Below are 22,004 nucleotides of genomic sequence, written 5' to 3'. Positions count from 1 at the left end.
CGTTATAAAGCTTGGAAGAGGACTTTTATTATAACTTTGTGTGTATCTCGGATGGCTTTGGGGGTTGAGAAAATCATAGGGTGATTTTAGTTTTTCACTGGAGTAGCTTTAACTTGTAATAAATGTATTTGCTTTAATCACATTTAGATGTAGTTTCAGTGTTTCTTTCACAAACTCACAACTCGTGCTTCCAAATGAAGTCCTGGTTCCACAGTTGTACAACTAGGTAGCACCGGTGCCATCTATTGGTGCTTTTCCATTGCATAGTACCCTACGGTTTGGTTTGGGGTCAGCTTACTTTTGTGAGATTTTCCACTGGGTGCAGTACGTACCCGATACTTTTTATTTATTTATTTTTTTAGTACCATCTCGGTTGGGGTTCCAAGCGACCTGAGCTGATACCAAAACCTGATAGGAAAACACTGTAGATCACTGATGGGTCTGAGTGCTGCTATAAGTTTCCAAACTCCATTTTAGCGATGGTAAAACATCCACAGTTTTTTTCCAAACTTGCAGTTTGTGGCGGCACATTTGCGACACAAATGTTTAAATGCAGCTTGAATGAGGCTTAGCGGAGCGCGTCGACTGACGCCACTGGTGTTTATACAGAAACTGTCATGTGAGATAGAGGTAGTGATAAATGTGACATCCAAACATGGTGGTCAATTTTAATTTTGTGCTGGACTGAGAAATAAATAAATGTATGAGAATGTACAACGACACGCTATTATAACGAGACGCCTATAATCCCTCCCACTCCAAAGTGTTACTAAACTCGATGGAAAAGCTAACCAAGCCAAAAGTGAGCTGACCCGACCTGACCCAAACCAAACCGTGGGGTACTATGCAATGGAAAAGCGCCATATGTTGCTATAGTCGGTGTAATGGTGATGCACAGTGCTTAGCTTCTCACTGATTCGATCAATTGCCCACCACGGCATCGTCTTTCACTGTCGTTTTTATTTTTTCTAGTAATTAAGTTATTTAGTTCCGTTAGAGAGCAGACACTAAAAACTGAATGTGTCTGCTGCCTGAATTCAGTGAACGCACAGCACAGAGCAGCAGGTGTCAGATTTCATTTATTACATTGAGTGTGTGAGGCGAGCTGACTGACAATGAAGATGATAGAAGCCGCATGCTTACTCGTTTTGTTATAATATACATATATAATGTTTAATATAAGGGAGATCATTTTGTTGTTGTGTTTTTCATTAAGAATAATAATAAACCCATCTTTATATGGAGAACGAGCCGGTTGCTCAGCTTGGGACTGGCGGATTGCCCTTGCATTGCACAAGGATTCATAAGCAATTTAACACATCTTACATAAGCGCAGAATTTAAACAATTGCCTGTAATTCAAAAGTGAAAGTAAAAGCACACGGCTGCATGTGCATTTATAAGCCCCTCCCACTCAGTAATACCGTGATCACCGGGTTTGTCACACACCGATTAACCGCAACGTCCATAGTGCCACCCCTCTCAAATTTTAGTCTAGAGCCCCCCCCTGATCAGACTCTGAAATTGAATGCAAGTGAGAACAATCCATTTTTCCCCAGGTCAAAGTGACCTTCATTACATAGCTATACAACAATACATTTCTGTGAAAGGCCTCCTACAAGTGGGCAATTGTTGTTTTGTGCTTGTTTAGGCTATGGTCAACAGAGCAGAACCCTGAAGCTATAAGATCCCAAGGTAAGAATAGCTGTGGCAGTGTGCCACCTCTGTTCCATTCTCATTATCCTTAACTCCTTAACCTTTACCTGCATCCACGTTTGAGCCCGATTAAACTAGTCCTCTTGTTTTTACCGTTCCAAAGTGGAAGAATGTTTATGAAATGTGTGCTTCCCAAAGCTTCGTAATTAAAGTCACATGAACGCAAGGAATGTTTTCTTGTCGCCATAAAATGCTCTGGCATGCTGTATTTTTGGGAGTTTTTGTTACCGTTGGCTGCTGCTTATCCGTCCGCAGTGCCTCGTCAGAGCTAAAAGCCCAGAATAGCCCAGCACACAGTCATCTGTGAATCACGCTGTTCTTTAGGGTCAGAACTCTCTGAGGTGATGGGGCCTCCATGGCTCCAGGCATTGACCTGAAAGGGTTAAATAAGAAAACAGTTCACAGACAGTGACACTGTGCAGCTGCATCATTGTAAGGGTAAAGTTGAACAAAGAACAGGCCAAGCGATTACTCGCCGAGTTCAGGCGAACTCCTTTCAAATAATAGGTCACCAAATGTCACTTAACTATTCATGGAACAATGCGCGATTGTTCACGGATATCTTTGAGGTTCATTTGGAGTTGTGTTGTTAGTTGTATTGTGGGCTGTTTAATGTTCATGGAGGTTACAGTCGAGCCGACTTGAGGTTGGTGGTCACAGCATCTCGTTTCATCATGTTTACAGCAAACACTAAACACGTGCTATTAGAAGACTCATGCTGTTCAGACATTTCACAGATGGAAATTCTTCATATACCCTGTTGCCTGTTGGGTGCATCTCAAACTAGGCCTTTTGTTTTGGGCCTTTTTTATAGCTTTTGTGGCCAACTATAAAACTGGTGGGATGAGGAGTGGTTGCACCCCCTGTTGTGATCTGGCAGCGAATGCATCAAACTCAAACCCCTTTGTTCTCCTTTAGTGTAGTCATAAACACGCCACCAACTGAAACGTCCCAAATTTAAATCTCTTAACCTTTCATGCTCACAAAACCATGTGTCACCTCACAAGCTTACATTTAACGCAGGAGTCTACAGTAAAGATTAGTTAATACATGGGTTGGTGACAAAGCAAGATGGCATTTAAAAAAACGTTGTAAATAAACGAAATGCATATTTTGAGTCCGAGACAATGTTTAAAAAGTTTTATTGTACAACATTCGGTTCATTTTTAGTTTTGATATCCTATAAAAAAATGTAAAGTGGTACAACCAATCATTGTCTAATAATACTTTCATAAACTTTTAAAAACGACCTTAGCTTGCATTTATTAAAACGAAAATTATTAGCTTTATAAAATGATTTATCTTAATGTTTTTTTTCTTAGGGGCATTCATAATAGTCGCAGCCTTAAGCCCTGTTTACATTAGAGCATTTGCATTTTAAAACGGCATTTTAAAATGAAAACGATCCTCGTTTATACTGGCCTTTTAAAAAGAATCTTCATCTACATTATACATGACAATAAACACATGAAACATGACCAGTCACGTAACTGGGCATGCGCATAAAAGTGTAAAATAACTTGTTCCTATAGCTTACCTTTGCGCATTTATGCACCCTGGGGGTGTGCGATATTGACAAAATTCATACCTGGATCCTTTGCCGGCCACTACAATGGGCACTATTTTTGAACCTATAAAAATGTGTTTGGGAAAGTCTTATATTGTTCTAGCTCCCCCTACAGCATATAAATGTGATTAATAGGTTAATGTTGATGTTATAAACCAAACGGAAAGGTCTTTATGATTTAAAAAAAAGCATTTAAGTGAACAGTACTAAACAGCAGCAAATGCAAACTTCAATCAAACATAATAAGAGGTGAAGTATAGCTTTAGCCTAAAGAAATGCTTATTGCTTTAATGTAGGGAGTTCCTCTTCAGCCATTTCACGCTGTTATATTTATAATAGTTTATTGTTCGCAGTTCATATTTATGATCTTATAGTCCATTTGAAAAATTTCATACGAACTGACTGTATTCTTCAGAAAAACACCAAATAACTTATCTCCCTTACCTGTCGCTGTTCAGTGCGTGGGTGTGTTCCTTCACACGAGTTCTCCGACAAAAAAGCGTGGCCAGCTAAAGTATTAAAAATGAATAATCATTTTATAATAATTTTTAGAAGTGTGCGAGGTCCGTGCAAGTCCTCCGCTACCAACACAGAAATGGCAAAAAGCGCAATCGGCTAAACGAGCATTAAATATTAATGTGACGTTGATTTTATTGTTTTTAGTAATATATATTTACAAAACTTATCAACAAAACATTGATTAAAAATAAGAGACAAATTTTATGAAGTGAAATTCATTTTAAAGTAGCAAACAAAACTTAAATTAAACTTGAAAATAATGTCTGACCCATTCCAATTCTCCCTTCATATTGGCCTTTACAACGCCCTATATGGCGTTTAAAATTACAGTCTATCTTTAGTAATAAGCTAACTAAATTAAAACAAAACATAAACAACATTACAACAATATTCAAACCCAACAATACTCAAACATAAATATAAAACAGACATTATCTATAAGGATACATGTTAAAACAATCTGAGATAGCGTTTTTAATAGCTGGTTGGTAGATGTTTACTATTTTTGGCAAAACCTCTGTTGCAAACCTCCATTTACCTGAATAAAATTTTTTATTTTGAAAATGATGCGCTGTCACGTTAACATCAGCTGTTCGTTTACATAAGACTCCGTCTACGTTCATTTACACTGCAGCACAACCCAGGAGTTCTCAAACTAAAACAGGGTCTGCAGCGTTTGCGAACGAATCAGTTTATGAGGGTCGAAAACGGTGGTCTACGTAAACGTAGCAAAAGTAACGCGTTTTAAAGGATAAACGCATTAATGTAAACATAGCCTTAGACTTTCAAGTTGCACCACCTGACCTCTAATAGGAAATTTACGTTTTTCTGCTTTGATGCTGGTATAAGCTTTTGCCTGTGATATTAAATTCATAAATATACTTTTTAAATACAATTATAAAAATTGCAAGTTGTACCACCTGACACAGTAAGTGTACTTACCCATTAGGGCTGTGTATCCCCAACATTTTCCTCATATGGTACGTATCCCGATACAAGGCCACGATACGATCTGTATCACAATTCAGGCAAATTTTGAATTATTTTTGTTTGGAATTTAGTACAGTTATTATCTGTTGATTGTACATTGAATAAGCAGTGTTGTAAAATTTGTGTTTTTGGCATTCATTTATTAGCTTTTGGGGCAACTTCTCTGTGAGAGCTACACTACTTAACTCTTTGTTGTTTTAAAGTAGTTTTATAAAGATGGTGCCTTAAAAGGCTTCTCTCATAATTCTTCTATATTTATGAATGTATGTAAACATGCAGTCAGACAAAATATTTCTCTATAGAAATACCATTAATAATAGGGATGCACCGATAGGATTTTTTTGGGCCGATTCCGATTTAAACAGACAACTTCTGGTCGATACCGATACCGATATTAAACACTTGTATACAATACTATACAGTTGGTCTATTAGCTAGTTTATTTCTGCATCAAATTATTTTTACTGAACATGGATTTGATCTAATTAACATTCAACTGACCAACATAATAAGAGAGGCACAAATTAAGCTAAAACAAATATAATAAGACAACATGACAACCTTCAAAGGCGGTTTTTGCTATTCAGCATTTATTTTATTAACAACATCAACTCATTTTTTACATATAATGGATTTCTTTATGCAGTTAATTAATAAACAATCGGTATCGGCCTTTCTCGTGCTATTGCCGATATGCCGATGGTTTCAAATTAATCTAAAATCGGCCGATAAATATCGGTGGCCGATACATCGGTGCATCACTAATTAATAATGTGACAGCCTAGACACACATTTTACACCGGCAGCTCTGTCGTCTTTCTTTCCAAATGCAACGTTACTTAAACTGCTGCAAAGGGGATTCATGAAGTTAAAGTTAAGATAAGAAAGCGAGTATGCGCTTAGGAAATGTGTGCAGACGCATGTGCGTGCGAGATACAGCGGGAAAGTATACCCCTTAAATTTCACTCACATCCGTCCTTTCCATTATCACAGATCAACTGCAATCCGTCATGCTACCTTTAAAAGTGCTCCAGAAGGTGCTGTATCAATGTGCCCATCATCAGGTGTTCATGACGATGTATCGATATTTTGCACACAGCCCTACTACCCATTACATTAAAGTAGCTATTTTTTCACTGTTTGAGAGAAATAAACAAATTTTTTATTCCGCTATGAAGACTTACTGGATGATGTGATGATATGTTTACTGTTTATACTTGTTAATTTCTTAATAAAAAGCCCATGATTGCGGTACTACCTTGACATTTGAGAACATCCAAATTGTTGGACACAAGTTTTTTTTTCAATATCCTTACATCCCAACAACAACTAATATTTTTGTAATTTGTTTATTTGGTTAAGATTTCAAACATAAAATAATGCAAAAGTATCATATATTTAGATTTTTTTTACAATTTAAACACCATTTTTTTTAACAGTTGTCGTAGGTCCTGTACACACTGCATATTAATTCGGTTGTCAGTTCACCTTTTAATGCTTAATACTGGTCTGTACACACACAATTCAGTAATTTACAGGACTGACAACCGCATTATACAACCGAATTAACTCCCGCAAAATGCAGGTATAGGCAACCGCATTTACAGAAACTCTGCATAGTGTGTACATAATCGAACTAAACAACTAGTAGTTAATACAGTGTTTAAACGTGCATGATGGACAAGACAGGTCTCCTGAAAAAATAAATGCCTAGAAGGGATAAAGTCTTCTGTATGCGCGGTGCAGAAAACAGAGGCATGAGCGTTTGCTGAGTAGTGTTGCCAGATCTTGCACAAAAAACAGTGAACAAGAAAAATTAAATAATAAACCTAAAAAATCCAAATGCTTTACTTAAAAGATCAAACTATTGGGACAGACACCTTCACACTTTATTAACACCAAAATCTTGATCGCTTCATGAGCCAAAAGCCTTACTGGTTATGCGCCAAAACGGTACGTACACAAAAGATGAGGACCTGGCAACACTACAAAACAGCCCACTGTGAAGCAGCCTCAAAAATCTGTTAAATGCACAACGCCAAGTCAGAGGTTTATTGCAAAACATAACGCTGTTAAATTATTTTGGTAAAAGCTGTGAGTGATAAGCACGTGAGAAGGCAGAATGTTGTTATGGTTATCTCCGTGTCAATCATCACATTTTATGGAGTGAGTGTTGTTCCGTACAGACATGTAACAAACATTTTAGGGGTTTCACTCCCGCATTTAAATGCGGTTGTCACTCCCGAAAGTTTGTAGTGTGTACGAGGCCATTAACTACTAATTATGGGAAGTTGCTCCACCTGCAATTTTACAAATTTATGATCCCAAAATAAAAAAAATTGTACTGTGCATTTATTTTTTTATAATAAATAATGGCCCTGGACACAAACATATGCATGTCATGTCTTTGACCAACATGTTAATGTAGTAAAGAGTGTGAAGAAGTTTATTTGAATACATTTTTATGTAAAATGTTCATGGAAATCCCCACATGGAAGTTACTAACTTACGATGGGAAAATGTTTTAGTGTGCACACTCGCAGTTTTCCAAGAGTGGTTCACAGAATTATGTCGAACTTTCAGCATTTTCGGTACAAACTTTTAAACCACATTACTGTCTTTATTGTTCTCACAAATTGGGCACATTTCTTCTTGCACTTTGCAAGAAATGTAATCACCAATTCAAGTTATTGTGATGGCTACAATGCTTATTTAAAAGTAAAAATATTTACTTCCTACTTTATAATATATAAACATCTTATTGTGAACTATATGTGAACTCTTTGTGGCCTCCAGTGTTTTTGAGTGCAGTATAATGAGCAGTATTATGTTACTGTACACATGTATGTCTTGTGCTCAGCATGCGCATAAATGCTGACTTTTCAACTCTGATGCATTTGGTTGGCGTACCCAAACACAAACCACCTTCCTGTCTCAGCTGTTGTTTTTTCCATTGTTGCACAGTAGTGTAGTAACCATGACCCAGTTTCCACTCCCTCTCGAGCACACGTGATATGTGGGTAATTTGGAAATCACAGATTAGAGAAGAGGTGAGGAAAAATAAGCACGCTCGAAAAATGAACAACCTGCAGTGTGGTGGTTTGTCTTGGTTCCCACCGAACCCAAACTTTTATTGGGCTCCTAAAATCCTAAATCAGATCATCTATACTGGTCTGATGTTGTGACCTGCGTACATGAGCTGAACTTACAAGGAACTGGCTTATGTACCTGTTCATTGTTTTTAGTCATGTGATATTTGCCTTGGTTATTATACGCCTGACTTGAAAGCTGTATGATTTATTTATATGGAGCAGCATATGACAGCTGTCTGAGTAATGAATGTTTGATGTTGAATGTTTGAGGGTGTGTTTTACGGAGATCACATGACTCGCACATCTGTGTGTAACAGTGGAGTATTAGAGTTAGTGGACAGATTTGATCAATTCATAGTGCTCAAGTTATTGTTAGTGGTTATGCACAGAAGGTTAACACTTGAACACAGCTTAAATGAGGGCTTTCTGAGTCTATGGTTACTTATAGACCCAAGCTCAATGCTTGCCAGGGACCACTATCAATAAGCAACCGTAGACCCATAAAGCCCTCATTCGAGCTGTGTTTTATTCAAGTGTTAAACTTCTGTGCATAATCAAGCTTGTTTGTGCTATCCATATAAGTATCTACTCATGTGGCTTGTTGAGAATAGAAATAAATTCAAAATAATGTGCGCACACATGCCAAAGAACCTTCAGCATATATAGTGTATGATTATGTAAGCTTTTATACTGTACATACAAACTTAATACTCTTTCTCCAAAATGTCTGACTATGGATTTGGACATTTGTTTTAACAATATTTAAAATTTTTGGACTATTGGTTGACACATTTTGCATGCATTTTTACTCGAAGGGGGGTTTATTATTTTTTTTTATCAACTAAATCAGTTACATTAAAGTCTCAATATTTAACTTATACATTTTTTGTTGTTGTTGTTTGCGCCGATTGGACAATTACACTGCTTCATGTTAAAAAAAAATGTTTGGTTATTATATTTATTGGTTCTTCCTAAGCCCAAAAAGACAAACCGAAGCTCGGGTCTTAGGAGGTTAAACTAGTTGTCATTAGGTGTGTTAAAACATTGATACATGTGATCATGCCATTTTTGTTTGGCAATATCGTATCAATTCTCAAAAATGCCATACCAATTTTTATTTTTTTATTATTTTAAGATTCATTGCAGTTGTTTTGTTTGGAATTTACATCTGGACCACTTGATGGCATTCATCTTGTCTCTGAACTTAAACAGTGACAGAAAGTACGAAGAAAGGGGTGTGGCATTTTTTTTGCTATGGTTTGCGTATGATTGTGTGTTCTCAATGGGTATGTTATAAGAGTACTTTGCAACGCCACGCAGCGCACAGCATCGAGTTCACGCTTTATCTCTGGATAAATGTGCAAAGCCGAGTTGGAGAAAGTTGAAGACGTTTTCAGATATAGGCAATGTAAACACAATTTTCAAAAGGCACGCTATTTTATTGCTTTATGTCCTAATGTTATTAAAGTACACATGAACGTCGTAGAACGTATAGCACATGACCCCATTACCTTAAAGGAACAGTATGTAAGAAATTTATATCAATTAATCATAAAATGGCCCTGATATGTCACTAGACATTAAGAAATCATTTTCATTTCAAATACTTCTATCACTGACAACAGTTGTCTGGCCAGGATATTGTCATTTTAAAAAGTGGAGTTGCAGCCCTCAACTGATGTTTATGTTGTCATTTTGTGTATTGGCCACCAGTTGTGTGATTGCAGTACCAGTTTTAGCCACAAGTTTTGAGATTGCAATACCAGTTTTGGCCACAATCCTACATACTGTTCCTTTAATAATGCATTGCCATTGCCTTGCTATTGCATGTTTTTGTGATTGAGAATCATGTGATATGTAAGTAAGAGGTAAATATAAGATGTGAACTTGAGCACAAATGTTCTGTGCATGGCACAATATATTTTTGCATCCGACTGAGAAATGCTACAATTTGCGCGTTTACACGTGTACCATTGATGCGAGGGGCAATGTATAAACAACCCGCACCTGACCGTCGTTTTCAACTAACCCGCCCGCAAATTTTAAAAGTAGTAAATGATCATCGTAGTGTCATTGGGCCATAGACGTAGGAACTAATTGCTATAGGGTGTTCTTTATATTATTGTAAACTATATATAAATAACAGAGGTTTAATTGGCATCTTTATTTCAAACGACCTGACTGACCGCGACCCGAATATCATTAAAAATATTTTTGGATGACTCATAACCGCGGGTGACCGCAGGCACCCGCTCATTTCGGATCAACCCGCGCATCACTGATGTGTACTTACCTGCTGATCGGATCACAGATCGTAGTACACCGTTCCTTGTAAATCGTCATCAGCTGCTTTCAGATGGAGCAGCATTTACTACATAGACCCGTAGTTCACAAAGAAGCTAGACAAAATCGCATTCATGATCAAGGAAAATTGACTCCGATAATCTATGCAAATCCCCCCCCCCAGCTTCTCTGTGAACTACGGTTCTGTGTAGTAAATACCGCTCCGTCTGAAAGCAGCTGATTGCGATTTACTTCTGATCACGGAACGTGGCTTTACTATTGACATACCGTGGGCGTAGCCAGAATTTTATTTTTGGGGGTCCTACCTTAAATGAGGGGGCAACTCCTATATAATGATGTAGATGGCACATTGTCACCGAATATTAATGAACTCCCAGGCGAAGATGGTAAGTTACGCACAACAACGTGTGACATGAGCTAATCCAATCAAGTTAGAAAATAGCTGCATTTTACCGCGCAGCATTTTGATTGGTCAATCTATCAATCAGACTAAAAAATCAAAATTTTCTTATTTTATTTTAAGCATTTAGAAATCTGAGACACGCGCATGAGAATCGCAGGCTTTTTTTTTGCACAGCCCCACCTCTCAATATGATCGAAATTTGCATCTGATCGACCTCAGTCATATTAATTAAGGTGTTTACATGAAGGTTTTTCAATACGATTGAGCCATCAATACGATTACACACGGATAATTTGCCTGTGTGTAAACATACTGACAGTTTTCCTAAAATTATATCCTATTCAATTCCTTAAATTGGGATATTTCCTATTTATTGCCTGACTTCACAGTACCGCAACACACTGCACCTGTATCGTATCGCAAGATGTCTCCGTGATACACAGCCCTAGTCATCATATGCGTAATGATGAAAGTGAGTCCTGAGACACATAACACTCTAAAAACAGATGTGTTAAAAACAACACTGTGTTATTTTTGGGCCAACACACTAAATTCCTTGTCCCAAACTAGACACACCTCAGTGTTATTATTGAAACGACACAATTTGTTTCTTTTTAACACACCTTGTATTGTCACTTTTAATTATTTTAACACAAACAAGCATTGGGGCGGTTTCTCGGATGGGGCTTATTTTAATCCTAGACTAAAATGCATGTTTGAGCTGCCTTCATATACAAACACCTTGTACAGACATATCTCTTAACATATATCAGTGCCATCTGTTTTGTCTCAAGATGCACACTAGTGGTGTTTTTTTTGTAAGGGAGGTTTGTAAAAACTGCTTGATTGTCCTAATAAGGCCTAGTTCTGGATTCACCCTGTTCAGGGAACAACCCCAATGTGGTACATGACACACTTTTTACACATTTTTGTTATGCTATTTATGTTATGCTAATGTATCGATTGCTAAATACCATCAACATACAAATAGTTTTCTCTCACAAATATAATCTTTAGCTTTAGAAGACGTTTATTAACCCATTGAGGTTTTAATGGGCTTCAAAAAAATTAAGACACTATTCAATGCCATTACAAAGCCAGGATATTATGTACTGTAACTCAAATTGTGTTCGGCTGAATGAAAAAAGTCATATACGCCTATGGTTTCTTAAGGTTGAGTAAAATATGGACTTATTTTTAATCCTGGGTGAACTATTCAATTCAGCTTTTGAGAATGAATATGTTATTACTTATCTAAGAAAATTAACTGATGAAAGACAAAAACAGGCAATAAACAGATGTGCATTTAAAGAAGAACTTGAGCCAAAGGGACCAGGATATCTTTGAGACCTTTGGGTATGCTATTTTAACTTTGGCTGTTTTAGGTGGCTGTTTACTGGCCTATCAACCTCCCAGAACACTATCAACCACAAAACATTCTTCACAAATACATTCCTCAGAAAATGTAAACCTTATACAAGTATTATTAGAATTTGAAAATATAACACAATGTATTCTCTGTGTCTCTGTATGAGATGTGTAATTGTTGCTTGAAACCCTCTTAAAGATGTTTGTGTTCTGTGACAGGCAGTGAACTGTAAGGGCCAGCACAGCATCTCCTACACACTGTCCAGAAACCAGACGGTGGTGGTGGAGTACAGCCATGACAAAGACACGGACATGTTTCAGGTACTGTTCTGCAGAGACGAACCCATTAATGTTCTGCAAATTTTCTTTTGAGCACAAATTCAATCTTTGCCTGTTGACAAAGAGCCGGAAATGTTTCTTTCTTGACGTGCTAAATACTCTAAGGTCTGCTCTCCACCACAGCTAATCAAAAGCTGTGATTGGATATGGTATATCTGCCCCACGAGAAGTCACTGTAACAGGCACATGGCCTGATATGGGACTGCTGTGTTTTTGTCTGCGCATAAGGGAAAGCGCCACAGAGATTGCAGCAGACGGGCAGAAAAGCAAAAACAGGAACCAGCAGCAACCCACAGGGACAAAAACGAAACTCGCTCTATAAAAAGGAAATAAAGTGGAGTTGGTTGTGCCTTTTATTTTGGTGTGCATGTATTTCTATACCGGATTTTGTGAAATAAGCACCTTTCTATTCTTGGGAATTTCCATCCCAGTTTATAAACTAAAATAGGCTATTTAAACAAGTCTCTGCATATATGTAGCTGGTTATAGTTTGGCCTGAGAATAGTGTAGGGTCTGTACTTGTTGTATGGCTTAAAACCATTATCACATTTGGCCGATTCTCAGGAAATCCGGATTTAGAAGGTGTCCAGCATCAGAATTTTTAAAAAGTCTTGAAGCCTTTTATTTTTTTGCACATATAAGATTAAGGTCTGAACTTACTATAAGCATTATTTTTAGAGGATTTAAAAAATATTTCCTATAAAATTATTAAAAATTTTTTAGATTATCATTATCAAAAATTATCATTACCGCAACATGATATTACATTAAATATATGAATTTACATACTCATGTTTCGGTAATGAGAACTAAAACATTTTTAACTTTTATCTGGAGAGAAAAAATAAGAACTGCTTACGTGGTAGCCATCTTGAGTGTCACAGTCAATTATGTCCCAACAATTATTGGACATGTTGCGGTAATGAAAAATTTCCCCTTAAATGTGGAAAAAACAACAAAATTGGTTTGTATGATGTCATTTGAAATCATGTGCAAAATGGTACATGAAGAGATGTTTGTAACTGTATGCTTTTTATTTTTTAGTATTTTTATATTCTTATTTTGATACTCTTACTTTGCATTTACTTTTTTTATCAAAATGTTTAATGATACCTTACAAGTCTAATTTCGCGAGATCATCCCATTTATGTTTTCAGTTTTAATTTCAGCCTTTGACATGGCCATACTCAGTCAATATTAAAAATATTTATATTAAATATTTTAATATTTATTAAAATGTTATTTACATTATATAGGATGAGTTTATGTAGAAAAGAATAACTTCAGTTCTGTTTTTACGGACTAGTTCACATGTTTTAAATGATGAACTTTAGCTTTGCACCCTTTCTTTTGTGTCTTAGATTGGACGTTCAACAGAAGGCCCGATTGACTTTGTGGTGACTGATACTGTGTCAGGAGGCGGGGATGGCGAGGACACTCCCATCACGCAAAGCACCATCTCCCGCTTTGCTTGCCGGGTGGTGTGTGAACGTAACCCACCTTACACTGCGCGCATTTATGCCGCAGGCTTCGATTCTTCTAAGAATATATTTCTGGGAGTAAGTATTTTCTTGCCTGTTCTTTATATGGTGTCATCTGTCAGTCGGATAGATATTATTAAGACACACATGTATATATCACTTGCATACTTGCTGACTGGATCAGTATCCCCTTCTGCTGTTTCAGTGCTACTGATCTGAACTGTAAATATAGGTGTCTAACTAAAATGAGAGTGCGGTGCACACGTTTTTGTTTATGTCTAGTAATTAAATATCTCTGTAGGAGAAAGCAGCCAAATGGAAGAATCCAGATGGTCACATGGACGGGCTGACAACCAATGGTGTGCTAGTCATGCATCCGCGTGGTGGGTTCACAGAGGAGTCCAAGCCTGGTGTGTGGAGGGAGATATCTGTGTGTGGTGATGTTTATACACTGCGAGAGACGCGGTCCGCTCAAACTAGAGGCAAACTGGTTAGTGCTTTAACTGCACCTGCTCACATTGTGGTCACTCCCTTTCAGTTATGCCTTTACTTTTTTATGCTCTTTTTGTAAACTACAAATAATTTTTTCTAAATCTCGAGTCCTTAAACCGGTTTACCAGTTATTTGAAATACAAGTTTACGAGGTTTAGGATCAAGAATATTCTCTTGGAATATTAAATTGGAGATTCAACACTACAACAAATTGGCCTTTAAACTATGTACTGATTTAATTCTAGATAGGGGCTATTCATTAACTATTAATAATTGAGGAGCTCGTATGCAAAAGTCGCTAAATGCCACCTCTGTCAAAAATGAGATTTGCATCTTTTTTTGCATCTGAGCTCTTCAGTTATACAGCTTTTATGCCCCATGTTTTTCTGTTTTAATCTGAGATGAAAGATGCAATATTTGTAGTAAGGATGTCACAATTAGGGGAAGAGGCCTGCTGACTTGTTTAAATATGTACTGTAAAAGCCCAGAATTTGGACCTTTAGCTCCTCCTAGAGGTAGAATGTGGTTCTGCTTACAAGTGCTGCTAAGCTTGCATTAGTTTGTACCTATTAGGTACACATTTAATGTTTTACTTGATTATCGAAATGTTTAGTTTTATAATAATAATAATAATAATAATAATAATAATAATAATAATAATAGTTGTCATTTTTGTTGTTATTAATAATATCTTGGTATAATAATAATTTTATAATAATAATAATAATGTTGTTATTGTTGTTATTAATAATATATTGATTTAATAATAATAATAATAATAATAGTTGATGTTATTAATAATATATTGATATAATAATAAAACAATAATAATAATAATAACAATAAAAATAATAATAATAATAATAATAATAATTTTTATTATTATTATTATTATTATTATTATTATTATTATTATTATATCAAGATATTATTAATAACATCAACTATTATTATTAATATTTATTATTATTATTATTATTATTATTATATCAATATATTATTAATAACATCAACTATTATTAATAATATTTATTATTATTATTATTATTATATCAATATATTATTAATTACATCAACTATTATTATTATTATTATTATTATTATTATTATTATTATTATTATTATTATTATTATTATTATTATTATTATTATTATTATTATCCACTTGAAGGCATTACAATTAACCCCGCTGGCTCAAAATATATTCAGACCCACCAAAAAAGTTGCTAAGAGCTGCAGACATATTTCAAAACTATGCTATGTTGTAGTCAACAAGACACGGATTAATATGACATAGCATTTGATTTGGTACACACCCAACTTAGAAACCGAAAAAAACATATGATGAAAAAATTTACTTGCACGCCACCCAAACACTCGTTCATTATTAACTCTCTGGAAAAACATTATACATTTCCAATAATTTGTGGGAGATCGTCTTTTGGCAGTGTGAAAAAATACCGGAAATACAAAACGTTCAACCTTGTGCAACAATGTAAACAGTCCGTGTTACAACTAACCCCACATTAGTTTTTGCCCCGCGCACCCCAAATGATAAATATTTTGTTAATTGTTCGTGTTTAAAAACTACATAGTTCATTAGACTAAATGAGATTACCATCTGTGAAGAATGCATTGTGTTGACATGTTTGTGTTGTATGCTGTTCAGGTGGAGTGTGAAAGTAATGTACTGCAGGATGGGTCTCTGGTTGACCTGTGTGGAGCGACACTTCTTTGGCGCACAGCTGACGGGCTTTTCCATACCCCCACCCAGAAACACCTGGAGGCCTTAAGGCAGGAGCTGAACGCAGCCCGACCTCAGTGCCCCGTTGGTCTCAACACCCTGGCCTTTCCCAGCATGCAACGCTGTAGCCGCGCCCCGACTAACGTCCCTTCCCAAGAGGACAAACAGCCTTGGGTGTATCTGGCCTGCGGCCACGTTCACGGCTACCACGATTGGGGCCATCGTTCCGAACGAGACCCTAATGCTCAGAGAGAGTGTCCCATGTGCAGAGCTGTGGGCCCCTACGTGCCCCTCTGGCTCGGATGCGAAGCAGCTTTTTACGTTGATACCGGCGCACCAACGCATGCATTCGTACCTTGCGGCCACGTCTGCTCGGAAAAGTCAACGCGCTATTGGGCAGAGATTCCTTTACCGCACGGTACCCACGCTTTTCACGCCGCCTGCCCCTTTTGTGCTACCCAGCTCAATCTGACTCAGAAGTGGGCCAAGCTTATTTTTCAGGGCCCTGTAGACTGAGAGTATGAGGGACAACAGTCTTGAGCGGACGGGTGCTGGATTATTGCGTCTAGTTTGCTGAAGAAAGGATTGTGACTAAGAACAGATTCATACCGCAAGCTGTGAAGCAGCCCTTGAAATGTTTATGCTGGAGAGCAGGTTTTTGCGCAGATGTCACTGCGTACAGTCATCCAAGTTGCCTTGGGGATGGATCGGAGGTGTCAGCGAGTTGTTTTATCCCTGACATGTGGATCTGATGTCAGATCCCACCAGCATTACCACACCACTCAGGAGATTTTCTGATACCTTGCTCAACAGGATCCTGCTTTGCTACATACCTGTGATTTCCAAAGAACTTGACTTGGTTCTAGTGTGTTTAGAGTTGGAGGTAGACATTTGTAGGAAGGTCAGTTAGGACTAAGCAGCCCTGGTTAAGTTATAACAGTCAAACACTTCAATGTGTGGAAACTTAAAACTTGCAATGAATTTTTGATAGCTTAATGATTGGAGTAATGATTTGGGAACTAAAATTCTGCAATAGTTTTTATTCCAAAGAATAAGCCGGTGCTTTTATTTGTTATTTTTTAACACTGAAGAGGAACCACCATTACACTCCCAGAGGATACATTTATGGTTGATAACCCACAGTGGAAGCTTTATTTTTCAAATGGATTGTGCATTATTGAATTGGATTAATGATTTGTCTTTTTAGCCTAGTCTTCTGTCTTTAGTGACCCCTAAAGTATTTAATACACAAATGAATAAATCATCAAGGAAGCAAAAAAGTTTAAAGGCTTCATACCGGTTTAACCGGTAACAAGATTAACAAAAGATGTTGCTAGATACTTTAGTAATGGGCTATAATTTGTAACTGGAAAATTTGTTGGTGTTATTTGCTACTTTAAAAGCTTGTCCCAAATATATTTTGTTACTGTATGTTTCTCAGACACATTTTGGAAATGTTTGTGTTGGGAATCTAAGTTGACTTTTTTGCAATCAGCTTCCTGATCTTCCAGCTTCCAGATATGGAAAATTATTTGGATTCAAACAAACATGTAATTTGGTGGCAGAGGCTTGAGATTTACAGAAGGTCTTAAATCCTCTTAGTCATCCATTACACTGTAAAAAAAAATCCTGGTTGCACTTAAATTTATTAAGGTTAATCACAATTACAATTAATTTGAACTTTTTTGACTAGTGAGGAGTTGCTATTAAAGGATTTGTCTGTTAAAAAAAAATCCAGATAATTTGCTCACCACCATGTCATCCAAAATGTTGATGTCTTTCTTTGTTTAGTCGAGAAGAGGTTGTGTTTTTTGAGGAAAACATTTCAGGATTTTTCTGGTTTTGATGGACTTTAATGGACCCCAACATGTAACAGTTTAAAATTGCAGTTTCAAGGGTCTCTGGACGATCCCGGGCGAGGCGTGGGGGTCTTGTCTGGCGAAATTATTGTCATTTTTGACAAGAAAAATAAAAAATATGCACTTGTGACACGCCAGCGCGACCTCATGTAATTGCGTAATGCCGTGGAAAGGTCACGTTACATATATGAAGCGCACATTAGCGGACCATTTTAAACAATAAACTGACAATTTTTCCACACTTGTAAACACTGGGGCGTAGTTTCGCATACGTCATCTGTGACCTCTTGACGTGATGACGTATTGTGTGAGATTGCGCTGGCGCGTCAAAGGACCAGAGATGGACGAGAAGTTGTGGTTTAAAAGTGCATATTTTTGTTTTTGTTGTGAAGAATGACGGTCGTTTCGCTGGATGGGACCCTTGTGCCTCGTTTGGGATCGTTTGGAGTCGTTTGGAACTCCGTTGAAAAAAAACTGTTGAGTGTTGGGGTCCATTTAAGTCCATTGGAATTGGAAGGGTCCTGGAATGTTTTCCTCAAAAATCATAATTTCTTAGGAACAAAAAGACATTAACATTTTGGATGACATGGTGTTGAGTAAATTATCTGGATTTTTTTTTTTGAAAATGGACTAATCCTTTAAGTATAAAAATAAAGTTGAATAAATTATGCTAATTCAACTTTTTTATAATTTATAGCAACTCTTCATTAGTCAAGAAAGTTAAAATAAATTGTAAACTCAAGTTGATTAAACTTAAATATTTAGGTGCAACATGTATTTTTTTTTACAGTGTAACCATAATAAAAGTCCCTTAAAGGTTTAGTTCACTTTAAAATTATCATCCTCATGTGGTTCTAAACCTGTATGAATTTCTTTTTTCAAATGAGCACAAGGTGGATATTTTGGGGGATGATGGTAAACACACAGCAGATAGTTACCATTGACTTCCATAGTCGGAATAAAAAATATGATGGAATTTAATGTGTAACGTCAACTGTGCTTGCCATCATTTATCAAAATATTTATCACAATACTTCCAAAATATTTTTTTCCTACTAGTCGGTGGTCACTGTCTGCTGTGTGTTTGCCATCATTTCTCAGGGTGTCTTTGTTTGTGTTCATCGGAGGGGGGAGATTCATGCGGGTTTGGAACAACATGAGGATGAGTAAATTGAGACATTATTTTCATTTTAAAGTGAACTATCCATTTAAGTCGTCATTGGGCAATTTATTCTTGCTGTTTTATAAGCTTATGAGAGAAAAAACTTTTATTCCACTATTTTCTTAAAGTTTATACAGAGATTTTTCCTATGCCTAATGGCATTTTTACAGTGTCAAAAAGATTTTGAGCATAATGAAGCTTTTAAAAAAGAGTTTAGAATTGCATTTTATAAAGAGCTTTTTTGCTTTTTATTCACTGAAAAGTATTTTAATACACACAAGCCCATGTACAGTTTGTTTTAAACAGATACTAATATATTTATTCAATTCTGTACTTCTCTGTGTGGTGAGTTGTCTGTATTGAATGTATCAACATCAACTACAACATTTGTCCGTCACTCTTTTAACAGCGCATTGCATCTGAATATATATAGAGGAATAGCTCATTTAAAAAACAATTCTGAAGGTCAGAACTTTGAAGAGCATTTTTCAAAACATGACTTTGTGTTCAGCAGCTTGTTTGAAGAGGCATGAGAATAAATGACACGTAGTTTTAAGGATTTTACCATTACCTAGCTTATAAACCGCCAGTAATCACAATTATCGATTGACACTCAACATTTACCCGACCTTTGCTTGGCTCTGTAAATTAGGATCATCACTCTGTACCACATTATGTCCCTTCTGCTGTCTGATTTAATGTGAAGCGTTAAAGAAACACTGTAATATGCCACCTTGGGTTTAATTTGTACATGGAACATGTGTCTAATATTTTTGTCCATTTTGGTGTATTACTTCATTTGGCTACACATGCCGTTTTTCAAGGTGTAAAGTTTTTGTGTGTAATTTTCAGAATAATGTTTTACTAAAATCATACCAAAAGTGATGAACTTAACAGTGTTGCTTGTGGCCCTTTCATGTGGTGTTAAAATGTAAATGAATATATGAAAAACCTTTGGTTATATTTTTTCCATTCGTTTCCAGGGAGCACAATACGTGTTTTAAAGTCTGGACACTACAGTGCTTTGCTGTTTTAATTGCACAGAGCAGCGTCAATAAATTTTAAGTCCATAGTTTTTGAGATGTGTGAAACAACTAAACTTAGGAGTTGCTATCATGATGAATTACACAGCAGAATTTATAAGGATTTAAAGTGTTTCTTCTTAGTACAGTATACAAAAACTGTTCTCTTTAGCCAATTTAGGCATAGCTAGCCTATCAATTACAAGTGCTCGGTAAAAGTCCAACTCAATGTGGAACTGCACAGTGGCTTTCCTCCTCATTTAAGGTATTATTTAATGAATTAAAGGGATAGTTCACCCAAAAAGGAAAGTTATTACTCACCGTCACGCCATCCAAGATATACAGGTGACTTTCCTGTAGTACAAAAAGTAAAAAGAACATGCATCAGTGCCATCTTTTTGAGATTGGAAAGCAGATGCAGGCTACGCAAAATATACCCATGGCTCCTGATGATATATTGAGGTCTTAGGAAGCAATATGATTGGTCAGTGGAGGTAACTGAACATTTACAACATTAGCCTGTTATTCATAGCCTCAGTTAAATGGTCTCGAACTCGATGTAAATCATGATGTGTATGTAAATATACAATTTTTAATACATGATCTGGAAAAAGCGAGGTTTTAAAGGCTGTTAGCTGTGGCTATTACTGTATAGGGTTAATGGAAGAGCATCTTCATCTTTCTCAGTGTAACATTCCTCTGGTTCATCTTCTTCACTGTTTTGGGTCTTTAAAACACACATTGCCCCATCTGTACACTTACCATAGGGTTGATGCACAACAAATAAAATGTATTTTAAAAATACTGTGAGACTGTCTTTTCATTATATTCAATATAGTATTACATTTACTGTATTAGGGTTTCCTTGTATTGCTTCAGTTGCTCTAAACAAAACAAAAAAAATAACCCTTGGCTACTGCTTTGACTTGAGACTAGTTATATAATGTTTTTGTGTTGTTCGCATTACTTCTATTGTTTACCTCATTTGTAAGTCGCTTTGGACAAAAGGGTCTGCTAAATGTAAATGTATTTTACTGTAAATGCTACATTGTTACAAAGTTACATTTATTTCTCAAACAAAACGTGCTACTTTGGCATGAATTACTTTGCATGAAAAATTCACTAAGAAATCAAAAGTGAGATGCAAAACATTTTACTGTAAGTTAAGTCTTATCCAAGTAAAATCTTATTTGTTCATCCATGCTAATTTAGCAAAATATGCTTTTGCTCTTTACAAACAAAACAACGCGTTCTATCGAGTTCTATCGTAAGCTTTAATCACATCTCAAGAAAACAACTTTTATGTCGAGATCACGAGAAAACAACTTTTGTTATCTCGAGATAACGAGAAATGAAGTCGTGATCATGAGAAAACAAGCAAGCAAAAATAATAAGTGAATGGCCTCTCTCGGCTTCCGTAGTACCCGGTGTTAGCATTTACTTTAGTGTTTTTCAACCAGCGGACATCAAGATAAGAAAATGAATTAAAATAAAATAAAAAACATTAAAATAAGACAAAACCTAAATTGAATCAACATAATTATTTTAAGTAGTCTAATATAAATAAAATGTTTTGGTCTGACACATAAAAATTAATTGAGGAAAATTAAGTTGGTTTTACACAATCGGATCATGTGGGACTGATGTACCAGGGGCGTAGACATTTACGTCTGGCCCCCTCAGATTTTCAAATTGCAAATTGCTTAAAATAAGAAAATGTTTATTTCTTAGTCTGATTGATAGATTGACCAATCAAAATGCTGCGCGGTAAAATGCAGCTATTTTTAAACTTGATTGGATTAGCTCATGTCACGCGTTGTTGGGCATAACTTACGCTGTCATCTTCGCATGAAAGTTCATTAATATTCGGTGACAATGTGCCATCTACATCATATATATAGTTGAGTTGCCCCCTCATTTTAGGATAGACCCCCAATAATAAAATTC

The 22,004-nt window shown here is 36.3% G+C and overlaps 1 protein-coding gene across 2 annotated transcripts in view; it reads left to right on the top strand.

The window, feature by feature from the left end:
• LOC141365328 (E3 ubiquitin-protein ligase pellino homolog 2) overlaps positions 1-17,454 on the top strand; it is a 31,256-nt gene extending 13,802 nt beyond the window's left edge. For both annotated transcript variants that reach the window (XM_073869549.1, XM_073869548.1), the window contains 4 exons: positions 12,178-12,279; positions 13,659-13,856; positions 14,080-14,268; positions 15,940-17,454. In XM_073869549.1, coding sequence (XP_073725650.1) covers positions 12,178-12,279; positions 13,659-13,856; positions 14,080-14,268; positions 15,940-16,530 — 1,080 coding nt within the window. In that variant the 3' untranslated portion in view covers positions 16,531-17,454. The remainder of the gene's footprint in view (positions 1-12,177; positions 12,280-13,658; positions 13,857-14,079; positions 14,269-15,939) is intronic.
• The last annotated feature ends 4,550 nt before the right edge of the window (positions 17,455-22,004 follow it).

This window comes from Misgurnus anguillicaudatus, chromosome 7 (genome assembly GCF_027580225.2).
Source record: "Misgurnus anguillicaudatus chromosome 7, ASM2758022v2, whole genome shotgun sequence".
NCBI classification, from domain to species: Eukaryota; Metazoa; Chordata; class Actinopteri; order Cypriniformes; family Cobitidae; genus Misgurnus; species Misgurnus anguillicaudatus.
The sequence above is the reverse complement of the archived record's forward strand: the minus strand, read 5'-3'. Positions and strand labels throughout refer to the sequence as shown.